The sequence below is a fragment of the Hemitrygon akajei genome, chromosome 5, assembly GCF_048418815.1.
Source record: "Hemitrygon akajei chromosome 5, sHemAka1.3, whole genome shotgun sequence".
Lineage (NCBI taxonomy): Eukaryota > Metazoa > Chordata > Chondrichthyes > Myliobatiformes > Dasyatidae > Hemitrygon > Hemitrygon akajei.
Genome location: NC_133128.1, coordinates 116,385,712 through 116,401,213, shown reverse-complemented (window position 1 = coordinate 116,401,213; position 15,502 = coordinate 116,385,712). Strand labels below are relative to the sequence as shown.

Here is a 15,502-nt window from a genome sequence, read left to right as displayed (position 1 = left end):
TAGAGAATCCTGCACAAGGACTCCCAAGTCCCTTTACACCTAGCAGTTTTGAATTTTCTCCCTGTTTAGAAAATAGTCTGTGCTTTTATTCCTTCTACCAAAGTGCATGACCATACACTTACCAAAACTATATTCCATCTTTGTCCATTCTCCTAGTCTGCCCAAGTCCTTCCACAGCCTCCCTGCTTTCTCAACACTATTTGCAAGCCCACCAATCTTCATCTCGTCTGCAAACCTGGCCACAAAGCCATCAATTCAATTGACATGCAATGTCAAAAGCAGTCCTGACACAGACCCCTGGGGAACACCAGTAATCACTGGCAGCCAAGCTGAAAAAGACTCCCTTTATTCCCACTTTTTGCCTCCTGCCAGTCAGCCAATGCATTATCCAAGCGGCTATCTTTCCTGTAATACCAGAACTCTTATTTTGTTACACAGCCCCATGTGTGGCACCTTCTAAATTAGAGACCTGCACAGATTAGAAGAACAGGCAAAAAGCGGCAGAAAAATATAGGGCAGTGTATTGTCATGTACTCTGATAGGAGGTTTCAAAACGTAGACTATTTTCTAAATGGGCAGCGAATTCAGAAATCCAAGATGCAAAGGGACTTGGGTGTCCTCATGCAGCATTCACTAAAGTTTAACTTGCAGATTGAGTCAGTAGTAAGGAAGGCAATACAATGTTAACATTCATTTTGAGAGAACTGGAATATAAAATAAAGATGTAATACTAAAGCTTTATAAGGCATTGGTGAGGCCTCACTTGGAGTACGGAGAGTTTTGCACACCTTATTTAAGAAAGGGTGTGCTGACATTGGAGAGTGTTCGAAAGAGGTTAATGAGAATGATTCTAGGAATGAAAGGGTTATCATATGAGAAACGTGATTGGCTCTGGGCTTGTACTCATTGGGATTTAGAAGAATGAGGGGTGGATCTCATGGAAACTTGAATATTGAAAGTGCCTGACAGAGTGAATTTAGAGAGGATGTTTCTTATAGTGGGGGAAATCCAGGACCAAAGGGCACAGCATCAAAATACAAGGACATCCCTTTTAAAGAGAGATAAAGAGGAAATTTCTTTTGCTAGAGGGTGGTGAACTACAGAATTCATTGCCACAGACAGCTGTGGAGGCCAAGTCACAGGGTATATTTGAAGTGGAGGTTGACAGGTTCTTGATTAGTAAGGTTTTCTTTCAAAGGTTACAGGGAGAAGGCAGGAGTATGCGGTCGAAAGGGATAATAAACCAGCCATAATTGAATGATGGAGCAGACTCAATGGGCTGAATGGGTAAATTCAGTTTCCATGTTTATGGTCCCTTCCAAATAAAGATAATAGCTATTAATTCTTCACTACAGTGCTTGTGAAGTGTGCATAGTCACATTTAGCTACGTGACAGTGAGATCACTTCAAAGCTTCTGACAAATAACACCAGAAGCCTTACCTTGGATACTCAGCTCCGTGGCTCGTTTCAGGTCATCATCTTCTTTCATCTCCCGAGCCTCCTGATCAGTCAAAGAGAGAGAAAGCTTTCAGTAACGACCCTAGTTTAATGCCCAACACTTAGAACAATTATCACATATTACCCAGGCATGAGGAGCTGGGGATCACAGTTCAGACTCCACCTCCGCAACAGCAAGGCTGAGAGAATGCCGTGCCACTTGGAGATGCAGTTCTTTACACTAGACCACAGCTGAAGCTATACCAGAGATCAAACTGGCCAATTACACCTATGTGACCAATTAACCCAAGCTGTACATCTCTCGGAATGTGGGAGGAAACCCAGGCAGTAATGGGGAGAATGTACAAGCTCCTTACAGATAATAGCAGAAGTTGAACCCCAATCTTACAGCTGGCGCTGTAATCGCTATGCTTCCAAGGCACGCCCTTTCATCTTCAGTCAGCAAGAATCGAACTCTGATCAGTGATCGCTACAGCTGTATTACGTTGACTACTATGCTACTGCACCACCCTGACTTTCTGGGAGGGTAATGCTGAATGGATCCAAGACTCTGCAGTTACCACAAGCAGCATGTGGGGCACCATCGTAGCACAGTGGTTACTGCGACACTATTACATTTCAGGGCGTTCCGGAGTTTGGAGTTCAATTCCAGCACCATTGCCATCTGTAAGAAGTTTGTACATTCTTCCGGCAACAACATGGGTTTCCTCTGGGTGTTCTGGTTTCTTCCCACAGTCCAAAGATGTACTGGTTAGTAGGTTAGATATCATTGTAAATTATCTTGTGATTGGGCTGGTGTTAAATAGGTGGGCTGCTGGGTGGTGCACAGCTTGTTGGGCCGAAGGGACTGTTCCATACTCTTATCTCTAAATAAAATAAATAAACAAACATCACCATGAAGTTAAGGTTATGGAACTGACCTGTTCCTGGAGACTCTGGGCCAGAGCCTGCTGCAGCTCCTGTTCTTCCCGCTCTCTGTCTAGATCATACTGCTGTATCCAGTCCATCTCACCCTGAGAACCCTTCGGAGTCTTATTCTCCTTATTCTCATCAAAGTCCTTTATGGCTTCAGTGGTGTCGGTTCCTTTGGATGTGAAGAGAGGTTGAAAGTCAGTGGGTTACAGAGTGCTATTTAACTGCTCATTCCAGCCCAGAGTTACAACTCAAGGGAGTTTCCACCTGTCTGTGAAATGAGTTTGCAGAGTTTTATGAAAATTCTTATTTGCTAATATATAGCCCAGTCCTTGACACAATGTAAATGAACCACAGGGTTGTATATACTGACATACATCATACAGCACACACTTTGACAATAAATTTACTTTGAATTTTGATACAGCATTATATGATAATCATACAAGCTAAAGAGAGGGTGGCTTGGTATCTAGAGAAGGAATGTTTTCTTATTGTAGATTAACAGCTCTGTTTTGGAACCAGTGATGTGTCTGCCCTAGGAATCTATGCCACGATGGCAGTTTACAATGTTTAGCTGCACACTTCCGGCCCTGGAAAAATGCAGAGGAAACTTCACTTTGCACTGGTATCCTGTGACAGATGTAGGCTGGATTGCAATATTTAAGAGAATAAGTACAGATAAATATATGGATGTGTCGAGTATGGAGGGCTATCGTCCAGACACGGGTCAATGGGACTAGGTAGAATAACAGCTTGGCATGAACTAGATTGGCAGAATGGCCTGTTTATTTATCTATTTATTTATTGATATACAGCATGGAACAGGCCCTCCTGGCCTTTCGAGCTACACCGCACAGCAACCCCTGGTTTAATGCTAGCCTAATCAAAGGACAAGTTACAATGACCAATTAACCTATCAACCGGTACATCTTTGGACTGTGGGAGGAAACCAGAGCACCCGGAGGAAACTCGTGCAGTCATTTGGAGAACACATAATCCCCTTACAGGCAGCTGCAGGAATTGAACCCAGGTCGCTGGAACTGTAAAGTATTGTGCTAACCACGACGCTACCAGGTCACCCTGTTTCTGTCCTGTAGTGCCCTATAACTCAATGCATTAGTAGCTACTTTAGGGAGCTATGAACTTGCACTCTCCAGGTCTTCCTGTACATCAATACTCCAAGGTCAGTCCCTGCAATTTCCTTTGAGTCCAACCAGATTTTAACTCCTCATTCTTGCCTGGAATGAATTCCATGAGCTGCCGCTCCATCCATCTTGCCAGCTATGCCTTTTCCTATCTTTAGACATCCTTCTTCACTATCTACCTATTTTTGCGTCTTCTACAAATGTACTAATCAGACCTCTCCGTATTCCCTTTGAAGTCATTTACATACATTACAGACACCAATAGTCCAAGCATCAATCCTAGTAGTACACCATTTGCTACAGACACCCAGTAGGTAAAACACCCACCCACCGCTACCCTCTACCTCTGATCATTGACACAATGTTCAATTCATTTTGTCAACACATCTCTGATCTCTTGTGCCTTGACCCTTTGGACCTTGTCAAGAACCTTACTGAAGTCCATGTAAACCCTGTCTACCTTCACCAATTTTATTAGTCAACTCCTAAAAAATAAAACTGATTTGAGACACAATCTCCCCTGCACAAAACCACGCTGACTCCTCCTAATCAGACCCTGCCTTTCCCATGAGACCTCTCTCATGTTGGAGGAGCAACGCCTCATATTCAGCCTGGGTAGCTGCCAACCTGATGGCATGAACACTGATTTCTCTAACTTGCAGTAATTCCTGCCCTCCCACCCCTTCAATTCCCCACTTACTTCTTCTCACCTGCCTGGTCCCCTCCTCTTTCCCCTTCTCCATAGATCACTCTCCTCTTATCAGATTCTATCTTCTTCAGCCCTTCACCTTTTCCACCCATCATCTCCCAGCTTCTCACTTCAACCCCTCCCCCACTCACCTATCATCTACCTCACCACCTGCCCGCCCCCCCACCGCTTTATTCTGGCTTCCTTGTCTGACCCGCTGAGTTCCTGCAGCATTTTGTGTTGGTTAGTCCCTGACATTCCAGGAATGGGGATATCATTTCCCAAATCTGGATAGTGCGTAGACAGAGATGCACATGGATGATAGAAAAATAGAGGGCTATGTGGGAGGGAAGGGTTAGATTGATCTTAGAGAAGGTTGAAGGGTCAATGTAACATCGTGAGCCAAAGGACCTGTATTGTGCTATACTGTTCTATGTTCTGATGGAAACCTACTTGCAATACCAGTCATAAACAGCTTCCTAAGTGAAAGATCACACTGTTGAAAACAACTTTTATAGTTATTCAATTCAGTGGGTACAATAGAAGAGCATTACCCAAGAAGGCAAAATTCAAAGATCCCAGAGACCATCGTAGTGAGTCCTGATGAAGGGTCTCAGCCCGAAACGTTAACTGTTTATTCTTTTCCATAGATGCTGCCTGGCCTGTTGAGTTTCTCCAGCATTTTGTGTGTGTCCTCTAGACCGTGCCGTCTTCTCACAACTATCATCAGGCAGGAAGTACAGAAGCCTGACGTCTCACACCACCAGGTTCAGGAACATCTATTGCCAAGTGGCTCTTAAATGTCCCCAATTTATCTGCCACCACCACTGGTGTATAAAAAACTACCTCTGACATACCCCCTATAATGTCATGGAGTCACAGCACAGAAACAGGCCCTGTGGCCTATCTAGTCCATGCTGAACTGTTACTCTGCCTCATGCCATCAACCAGCAACTGAACCAAAGCCCTTCATACCACGCCTATCCACGTACTTATCCAAACTTCTCCTAAATATTGAACTCACACCCATCACTTCCCCTGGCAGCTTGTACGGTCCTACTTGTAGCACCTTCTGAGTTAAGAGGTTCCCCTTAAACACTTCACCACCTTGGCAAAGAATGCCTCTGGCTGTCCAAGATGCCTCCACAGAGGAAAAGCCCTAGCTTGCTCAACCTTCAATCTATGTTCAGTTATAGTTTAATTAAAATTGTTCTTGTGAATGCTGTTTTTCTGATGCTATATGCCTGTGATTATGCTGCAAGTTTTTCCATTGTACCTGTGCATAGTCATGGAGTCCTACAACACAGCAAGCCACAAGACACAGAAGTAGGATTACACCATCCAGAGTCTGCTCTGCTATTCCATCACGGCTGATGTTTTATCCCTCTTAACTCCATTTTCCTGCCTTGTCCCTGTTATCTTTGACATCCTTACTAAGCAAAAACCTATCAACCTTTAAATACACCCAATAAACTGGACTGCACAGCCATCTGTGGCAATGAATTCCACAGATTCACCACCCTCTGGCTGAAGAAATTTCTCCTCATCTCTGTTCTAAAGAGACATCTTTCTATTCTGAGGCTGTGCCCCTAGTCCTCGACTCCCCTACCACTGGAAACATCCTTTCCATGTCCACTCTATCCACACCTTTCAATGTTCAATAACCTTCAATGAGAGCAGATCCTTCAGCCCTTCTGATCTGCCTAGTCCCATCAACATTGTTTACATGACAGTAACTTGCCCTGCTGTTAAGAGGATCCCCAATGTTTGTGACATTTACCAGGAGCGTTGCAGACAAAGGGCCAAGAACATTACGGAGAATCCCTACAACTCATCCCACAATCTCTCTGACCCACTACCGTCAGGAAGGTGGTACAGAAGAATCAGGACTAGGACTGCTTCCTCCCCAAGGCTGAGAGACTAATGAATACTCTGGCACCACCAAGGCCTTGTCACTAGGACAGCAAACTGTTTACTTGTGCTGTGCACTACATGCATTCTATTAACTTGTTATTGGTAACAGTTTATTTTATGTGCTGTGTGAGATGTGTGTACAGTCAGATGACAATAAACTTGAACTTGAATTGTAGTGACCCACCTGTGTCAGTGGGATTTCTGGATTCATCTGTTGCTGTCCCTTCGTGCTGTTCCAAGAGTTCTTGAGCTTCGTCATCCCCGAAGCCGGTGTCAGGGCTACTGCTGGGCTTCTCCTGATCCTCCTCTGCACTGAGGGACAGAGAGGTTTCCTGCTTGCTGATCTCCAGCACAGCAGCCAACAACTCGTCGTCACTCATCTTGTCAAAGGAGGAATCCAGCACTGCTGTGGTGGGCAGGCGCTCTATCTCCTGCTTGCTTGCTTTCAAAGCCTTCCATGGGGATAGAAAGCACAAGTCAGATAGCTGGCCAGTCTCAGTCTTAAATTCGAAACAATCTTTTTATGGTATCTGGGGACCTTTCCTAAATTACGTTTCCAATTTATAAAGTTTAACAGTGCACAGACTTTTATGTATATTTTTATCTTCTCTTCTTAAGAGAATTTTTTTTTTCTAATTATCCATTATCACCCATCAGCTTTTTTCTTTGGTAGTTGGTAGGGGGTTGACTTTTTTTTTATATAAAAAATTTATTTTATGATGTATGACCTATCTTTAAATTTTTGATTACAGAGTGGTTTACCTTTATGTGATATGCTATAACATTTTGATCAATTTTATTACAATATATGAATGTACACAATTTATGTTGAGATGTATCTATGTGTTGCACTTTGTAAATCTTGTTTTTATCTTCTGAATAAAAATATTGTAAAAAGAAAAAGAAAAGCTGGCCAGTAAGCATACAGATGACAAGATGAACTCACATCATACTGGATACAGCCTAGTCCATCACAGATAAAGCCCTAGTCACTACTGAGCACATCTACACAGAGTACTACCACAGAAAAGTACAACCCCCACCCCACCCAGCAGGTCGGGCAGCATCCATGGAAATGAACAGACAACATTTCAGGCCGAGACCATTCATCAGGACTGAAGAGGGAGGGAGCAGGGACCCCCTCCCTCTTCAGTCCTGACAAAGGGTCTCAGCTCGAAACGTTGACTGCTCATTTCCACGGATGCTGCCCGACCTGCTGAGTTCCTCCAGCGTGTTGTACATGTTGCTTCGACTCCAGCATCTGCAGAGTACTTTGTGTTTCCCACCCCACCCATCCAAGCCATGCTTTTTTTCAATGCTACCATCAGGAAGGATACAAAAGCCTCAGGAACCACACCACCAGTTTCAGGAACAATTATCCTACCTCAACAATCAGACTCTTAAACAGAGGGGATAACTTCACTCACTCCAAACAGAACTATTTCCACCACTTCCAAGGATTCTTCATCTCATGTTCTCAACCAAAGGTGCAATTTATGTCTCTTTATGATCAGAAGACACTGCTGGTTAACAAAAACATCAAGTACTGCAGGTCTACTCCATCAGTGAGTTGCTCAATAGCGATGGGAGTGGGACTTGGCACAGATTGTGTTGCCACATGCTACAGGAAGGCGTTGGAATGCAGCGTGCATTCATTCGTGGACGGACGCAGGCTTGCTCTTGCTTACAACATCCAAACACCATCAAAATTCAAGACATCACCCTCAAAGACTTGGGCAGTATTATATTTCTTTTCATGTGGCTATGTTTACTTATATCTTCTATGTGCTGTATGTGCCTTGTACGACTGTTGGTATTGTGTTTTGGACCTTGGCCCCAGAGGAATGCTGTTTTGTGTGGTTGTATTCATGGATATTCACGTATGTCTGAATGACAAATAAAGTTGATCTTGAACTTAATGCAGTGTGGGCAGAAGTGGCAGCTATAATTAGTGGTTGGGTCTTTTCATCGCTCTGTCTCTCCTTTCACAGCTGTTGCTTGTTCTCTGCGGCAAAGCGGAGGTCACTCTCGTGTAGCACAGCTCCCTCTTGAACAGATTTCCTCCAGGTGTATCTATTGAGTGCAATGTCCTCCCAGTTTTTAGAAGTAATATTGAATTTCTTCAGGCTGATTTTGATGTCATCTTTGAAGCGTTTTCTTTGCCCACTAGGGGCTCACTGACCTTCCTTCAACTGGAGGTAAAGGATCTACTTGGGGAGACAAGAGTTAGGTATCCAGATGACAAGACCTCTCCATTGGAGTTGGTGCTGCTTTATTGTGGTGGAGATGCTATTCATGTTGGCCTCCTCCATTACGCTGGTGCTAGTGAGCCTGTCCTTCCAGCTGATCCTCAACATGTTACATTAGGGTCTTTGCTGGTCTTGTTCCAGGGCTTTCAGGTGCCGACTGTAGGTAGTCCATGATGCAGCCCCACAGAAAGTGGTGGGTGCATGGAATGCCCTGCCAGGGGTGGTGGTAGAGCCAGATACATACAGGGGACATAAGAAACTCTTAGACAGGCACATGGATAAAAGAAAAGCGGAGGGCTATGTGGGAGGGATGGGTTAGATTGATGTCAGAGCAAGTTAAAATGTCAGCATAACACCACACGCCTTAAGAGCATGGAACACAGAACATTACAGCACAACATAGGCCATTTGGCCCACTATGTTGTGCTGACATTTTAACCTATTCTAAAATCAATTTAACCCGTTCCTCAGCACAGTTGTACTGAACTGTTCCACTGTTCTATAAAGACAACACTGTGGACTGAAGGTCCTGTACTCTTCTATGTTCTACGTTCAGCACATGTTGGCTGATAGGCCTGTTCCTGTGCTGCCCTGTTCCATACTTGATCTTTCTAAAGATTGGGAGTGGTTAAAGCGAATCCTCAGGGGTGCCAGCCTTACCAGTTGCACTTCTTCATCCTCCTGCCGTATCTCTCGCTGAGCTTGCTCATTCATCTGCCTGCTGATCACCATGGCCCGCCTCACCTGCTCATCCTCACTGTCTGAGTCTTGGATCACGATCGAAGACTTGAAACAGTACTTCCTGTGCGAGAGAACATAACGGGAGGTTGTAAATGGGCAGCCCGAGTTAAGGAGCAGGACTTTGCCTTGATATAGCAAAAATCATTTCCACTAAACCAATGCAGCATGTTCTAAACTACTCTCTTTGTTCTGGCTCTGGGTGAACTACACTCAAACCACAGTGAGATGACCACCAAGTGACCTGTTAGTGTAGTGGTTAGCATTATGCTATTACAGCACAACACTATTATAGCGCCAGCGATCAGCGATTGGGGTTCGATTCCTGTCGCTGTCTCTAAGGAATTTGCTTTTTAACCATATGGGTTTCTTCTGGGTGCTCCAGTTTCCTCTCACATTCCAAAAAAGTGTAAGTTAGGGTTAATAAGCTGTGGGCATGCTATATTGCTGCTGGAAGCACAGCAACACTTGTGGGCTGCCCTGCACATCCTCGGAGCATGTTGGTCATTGATGCAAAATGACACATTTCACCGTGTGTTTGTACATGTGATAAATAAAGCCAACCTTTCAAGAAGCTCAACCCTTATCTGATAACTATCATAAGCTATATGTGGATTCAGTGGAGAGTCTAGTTCATTTTGATGCTGTGGGTCACAAAGCATCTACTCACTCACAATTTCCAGCAAATATCTAGGCCATTTTAGAAGAATGGGGGGGGGGGGGAGCAGAATCTCAATGAAATGTATTGAATATTGAAAGGCCTAGAAAGAGTGGATATGGAAAGGATGTTTCCTTTAGTGGCAGAATCTAGAACCAGAGGGCACAGCCTCAGAGTAGTGGGCCGTCCATTTAGAAAAGAGAAGGAATTTCTTTAGCCAGTTGGTGGTGAATCAGTAAAATCCATTGCCACAGCTGGCTGTAGAGGCCAGGCCTTTAGGAATTCTTAAAGCAGAGGTTGACAGATTTGTGATTAGTTTGGTTGTCAATAGTTATGGGGAGAAGGCCAGAGAATGGGATTGGGAGGAATAATAAATCTGCCCTGACGAAATGGTGCAGATGCAATGGACCGAATGACCTAATTTTGATGTTGTGTCTTATTGAGGGCGTTCAGAAGAACTTTACCAGGTCATTGCCTGGTATTAACTACCAAGAAGAGGTTAGATAAACTTGGATTGTTTTCTCTGGTTGAGGGTAAACCTATAGAAGTTCAGAAAATGAACCTCAGGGTAATAGTTGGTGACGTACATGTACTTTGATAATACATTTACTTTGAACTTTGCTTAGAACATTATGAGAAGAATGGGTAGGGTAGAATAAAGAAGACTTGTGAGGTTTTATTTTTATACACAGAGTGCTAGGTGGCTGGAACCTGCTGCCAAGGAAGGTGGTGGAAGCAGATACAACACAACATTTAACAGGTAGATAATGGAGGGATACGGATCATGTGCCGGTAGATGAGATTAGTTAAAAATGGCATCACAACTGGCACAGACATTGTGGGCTGACAGTCCGTTCCTGTGTTGTACTGTTTTATACTCAATGTAAGCAGGAAGAAGCTCTCAAAATTTACAAATTCTGATCAAAGTCAACACATTAGCTGAAGATAAAAATAAAGATTAACTTTATTTGTCACATAAAAATCAAAACAAACAATGAAATCTGCCATTTGTGTCAAAGCAAATCTGCCTGCAAGTGTCACCATGCTTCTGGCACCAACACTGCATGCTCACAACTCATTAACCCCAGCCATACGTTTTTGGGGAAGTGGGAGGAAACCAGAGCACCCAGAGGACACACTTATGGCCAAGGGAAGAATGTACGAACTCCTTAGAGACAGTGGTAGGAATCACAGCTGACAGTGTAAAGCATTGCACTAACTGCTTTGCTACCCTGAGAACCCCCTTTCACCCTTCAGTCTTATCTACTCCATTACATACCCAACTAGTGCATTGTTCACCCACTGGTCAATCCCAACACCCAACCCTCATTCCCTCTTCCATACCTGATGTTCTCTTGCCTCAACAGCACATCCATTTACCATGCCACCACCATGAATGCGCCTCCCCTCCACATACCCTCCTGCATCCCATACTTCTCTGCTTACCCAGTACCACTCCCCTGACGCATAAGACAGCAGAATTAGGCTATTCAGCCCATCGAGTTTGCTCTGCCATTTCATCATAGTGGATTTATTATCACTCTCAATCCCATTCTCCTGCCTTCTCCCTGTAACCTTGAACACTCTTTCTAATCCAGAACCCATCAACCTTCACTTTAATATACCCAATGACTTGTCCTCCACTGGGGTCTGTAGCACTGAGTTCCACAGATTTTGGTTAAAGAAATTCCCTTCATCTCAGTGGGCTCCAACAGTCAACAACCCCTGGATTACACCAGGAGACTATATTGTGTGCACTCACCTTCCCAACGTGAATGGGGCAGTTGTAGAATTCACTGACTGAGAGGTTTTCAGTGGCCGTGATCTGTGAAATTCCAACAGCAGGTATTGTGTTAAGAGCTGAACAAAATCTCTGAGTAAACACTCATTCCACCCATACAAAACATAACCAAAATTAAAGCTTCATTATTGCTGAGGCTTTTATCAAATAATCACACAAAACAGACTTATCAGGCTATCAGACTTATAAAGCATCAGCTGTGCTTTAGTCAACACTACTTTCACCTCCAGAGCATATCTTGGATTGAAATCCCACTTAGTTCATTGTGTACTGAGAGCACGACATTGTCAAAGGGGTTGTTTTGGATTATTAAACTGAGTCCTGATGAAGGGTCTTGGCCTGAAACATCAACTGTTTGTCCATTTCCATGAATGCTGCGTAACCTGTTGAGCTCCTCCAGCATTCTGTGTGCGTTGTTAAACCCGGGGCCTGTTTACTCTCCTGCAAGGCAGGGTCAAGTTCTGTCTACTGGCCTAGCCAATGTTTCTGCCAAAATTACAAATATGCAGGCAATACTTCTTTCAAAAGAGCTCACCTTTCTACACAGAAGACACAGTCAAGAAAGCACATCAACATTTCTACTTCAAGAGCCTGAACAAATCTGGTACATTCCCATCGGCCCTTGCTAATTGCACAGTACAATAACTGCTGTGCCCGTGACGGCAAGAAACTGCAGAGAGTAATGGACACAGATCAGCCCATCACAGAAACCAGCCTCCATCTATCAATTTTGTCCATGCTGCTTCAGTAAATCAGCTAGTGTAATCAAACATTCATCCACCCCCAGATATTCTCTTTTCTCCCCTCTCCCCATCGGGCGGAAGATACAAAAGCCTCATGGCACATACCATCAGGCTCAAGGACAGCTTCTATACAAGAGCTGTCATAAGACCTCTTATACAATAAGATGGATTCTTTTTTTAAAAACTTTTTTATTGTTTTCAAATAGTTACAGAATAAATGTGTATGAGAAAAAAAAATGTTACCCAGCCCCCCTCCCCTTAACCCCTCCCCCCTAACATCCCTAAAAAAAAAGAAAGAGAAAAAAAAAGGAATGTCTGGATATTGGAGGGTCCCCACACGCTCCACGGAGTTTGTAATAACTTTAGTGTATGCATTTATTTCTTTCCCCAAGTAACCAATTATTTCATCTTCGGAGCACCTATATATTTAATCCTGTCTTTTGTAAATAAGGGCGCCAAATTTTCAAAATAATAAGATGGATTCTTGACCTAAAATCTATTTTTTATGGCGTAGTACCTTATTGTCTGCCTGTACCGTACTTTCTCTGTAACACTTTATTCTGCATCCTTAATGCTTTTCGCTTTTACTACATCTGTATCGCTAGCATTCAAAACAAAATCTTCCACAGTAACTCAGTAGAAATGGCAAAAATAAACTGATTTACCTTGTCCCAGGCCATCCAAAGCCTTTGGTCAACAGTCTTTAGCACATGTATGCCTAAAACCTTTGTACAGTACTTCAGTAATTTTATATATTGCACTGTACTGCTGCCACAAAAAAAAAGTTTCATGACACAGGTGAGTGATGATAAACCTGATTCTGATATGGATCACTATTGTGGACTGAGAGTGGAAGGAGGCAGGGAGAGGGGAGGGAGCGGGAAGCACCAGAAAGCCATTCTGTAATGATCAATAAACCAATTGCTTGGAATCTAATGACCTTGCCCAGTGTCTCAGATCTGGGTGTGTCTGCATTCGTGCCAACCCGCCCGGCACTCCTCTGCTACCTGTCCCACACCCCTCCTATGGCACTCCACCCTCACCAATCCCAATGTCCTTTGCTCCCACCAGATTTACAAACTCACTCTCTGCTCCATGTTGACAAATACAGTACTATGCAAGTCTTAGGCACATATGTATTGCTAGGGTGCCCAAGACTTTTGCACAGTATAAGCAACAGCAGCCAGAACATAAATGATAGATACAGTAAATTATATATCAGATTGAGCAATTAAATTCCCCCCCTTTTCCATGCTCATCATTACCACTCCTCTATCCAAAACCTTCCCTTCTTGTTAATAGTGCACCCACTTCTAACTTACATTGGACCTTGTCCGTTCCAGGCAAGTGCAAAGGGCTCTCGTGTCGTCTCAGTGCAGTGAGCGGCCAGAGTCAGGTACTTGGGGATGATGACCTGTTGACCAAGCTTGTTATTCAGAGAGAGCTGCACGTTAAAACTGTACCGTTTCAAATGGAGGATGAGGACTCTGTAAGAAAATGTCAGTCTGTAATTAGAAGCTAAGAACTCACAACTGGCTGGTGGTTTTTTTGGATAGTGTACTAGATTGTCATCGGTTACAGAGGACAGACTCTGGTCCAGACTTGATCTTTAGGTGGAAAGGTCGATTCTCCGAGTATGGGCCAGGGACCAGAGGTTAGAGGTTTGATGTCTGCGAGTCTGAGAAACCGGGCCAAGTGCTTCCACTATTTTTGGTTTTCATTTGTGAGATTGTCATTACTGATCCAAGGACAGACGATGTCTCTTAACTGATGACACCCAAAAAGTCTAGCCTAGGTTATACAGTCAGGTATGCTGCATAGCATGTGGGTTTCTCTTCCTACCTAGGCTTGAACATGTTCAGTACACCAGACAAAGCTGAAGTATTGAGTCCAAGTCTGGTCCACACTAACAATTAAGTGGAAGAGATTTTCTAATTTTGGCCCAGAGGCAAACATCAGGCATGATGCTGGACTAGAGAATTTAGGATGGTTCTCTGGGAAGCACAGAATTAGAAGGTCTGTTCAGGGTATGCAGATTTAAATCAAAGGAACCAGTCCATGTTGTCATAAATTTAAACTAATCACAAAAACATTGGAGCGAGGACCTCTTGTGCAAAGTATGGTGATCTGGAACTGCCTGCTTATAACTGTTGTGGAAGCTGAGTTAATGGGATCTTTCAAAAGGGAATTGCCAAGATCTTTGAGGAAAAGAAGGGGGAGACTGATTGTGCCCACTTCAGCTCTTTTGTAGATCCGATGGGCTGAACAGCCTCCTGTATTATAATGTGGAGACTGAAGGGCCCAGAGGCAACCTGACCTGGGCTTGGAAGTGTGAGTAGAGCATGAATAAAAGGGGCTTGTCTCATCCTAAACTTGCAGGTTAATAGGTTTAATTCAACCAATTTTAAGAGATTTTTGATAGGCACATGAAGCTTAGAAAAATAGAGGGCTATGTGGTAGGGAAATTCTAGGCAGTTTCCAGAGTAGGTTACATGGTTGGCACAACATTGTGGGCCGAGGAGCCTATAATGTTCTGTAGATTTCTATGTTCTATATTCACAGTAAATTGTCCCTAGTATAAGGGTAAGTATTTTAATCCAAGTTGAGTTGATGGGAATGCAGGGGTTAAGGATGCTTGACTGTCGATGGAAGACTTGGTGAGCTGAGGGGCCTGTTTTTCCAAGTCAGCAAAATAAAAGCTGACCCTGCCAGCAAGATGACACAAACAAAATGCTAGAGGAATTCAGCAAATCAGGCAAGGAATAAAGGTCCAATGAAGTCTCAGTGTGAAATGTCGACTTTATTCCTCTCCATAGATGCTGGCAGCCCTGCTCAGTTCCTCAAGCATCTTGTGTGCATTACTGTGGATTTACAGCATCTGCAGTCTTTTGCAGTAATAATAACATTATAGAGTACTTTTCATATAGTTCAAATTGCTTTACATTGGGATAAAAGTACAAATACCTGTATAAAAAAAACATGAAAATCAAAGACAAAAAGATGTTAGTCGAAAGCAAGGTTAAATAAATAGGTTTTGAACTGGCATTTAAAAGTGTCAACTGAGTCTGTATCCCTTTATAGCTTAAGGTATTGAGCTCCACAGTTTAGGAGCATAGTTCAAAAAAGCTGATCTGATAATTATCTTTAGAGGGAGATCGTTTAAATTTAAGAGGCCAGCAGAAGACCTGAGAG

At 43.5% G+C, this 15,502-nt stretch overlaps 1 protein-coding gene across 2 annotated transcripts in view; it reads right to left on the bottom strand.

The window, feature by feature from the left end:
- Positions 1-15,502, bottom strand: part of usp37 (ubiquitin specific peptidase 37) — a 78,807-nt gene that overhangs the window by 11,837 nt on the left and 51,468 nt on the right. For both annotated transcript variants that reach the window (XM_073046268.1, XM_073046269.1), the window contains 6 exons: positions 13,633-13,797; positions 11,529-11,591; positions 9,031-9,172; positions 6,306-6,573; positions 2,380-2,543; positions 1,442-1,502 (listed from right to left, as the gene is read on the bottom strand). In XM_073046268.1, coding sequence (XP_072902369.1) covers positions 1,442-1,502; positions 2,380-2,543; positions 6,306-6,573; positions 9,031-9,172; positions 11,529-11,591; positions 13,633-13,797 — 863 coding nt within the window. The remainder of the gene's footprint in view (positions 1-1,441; positions 1,503-2,379; positions 2,544-6,305; positions 6,574-9,030; positions 9,173-11,528; positions 11,592-13,632; positions 13,798-15,502) is intronic.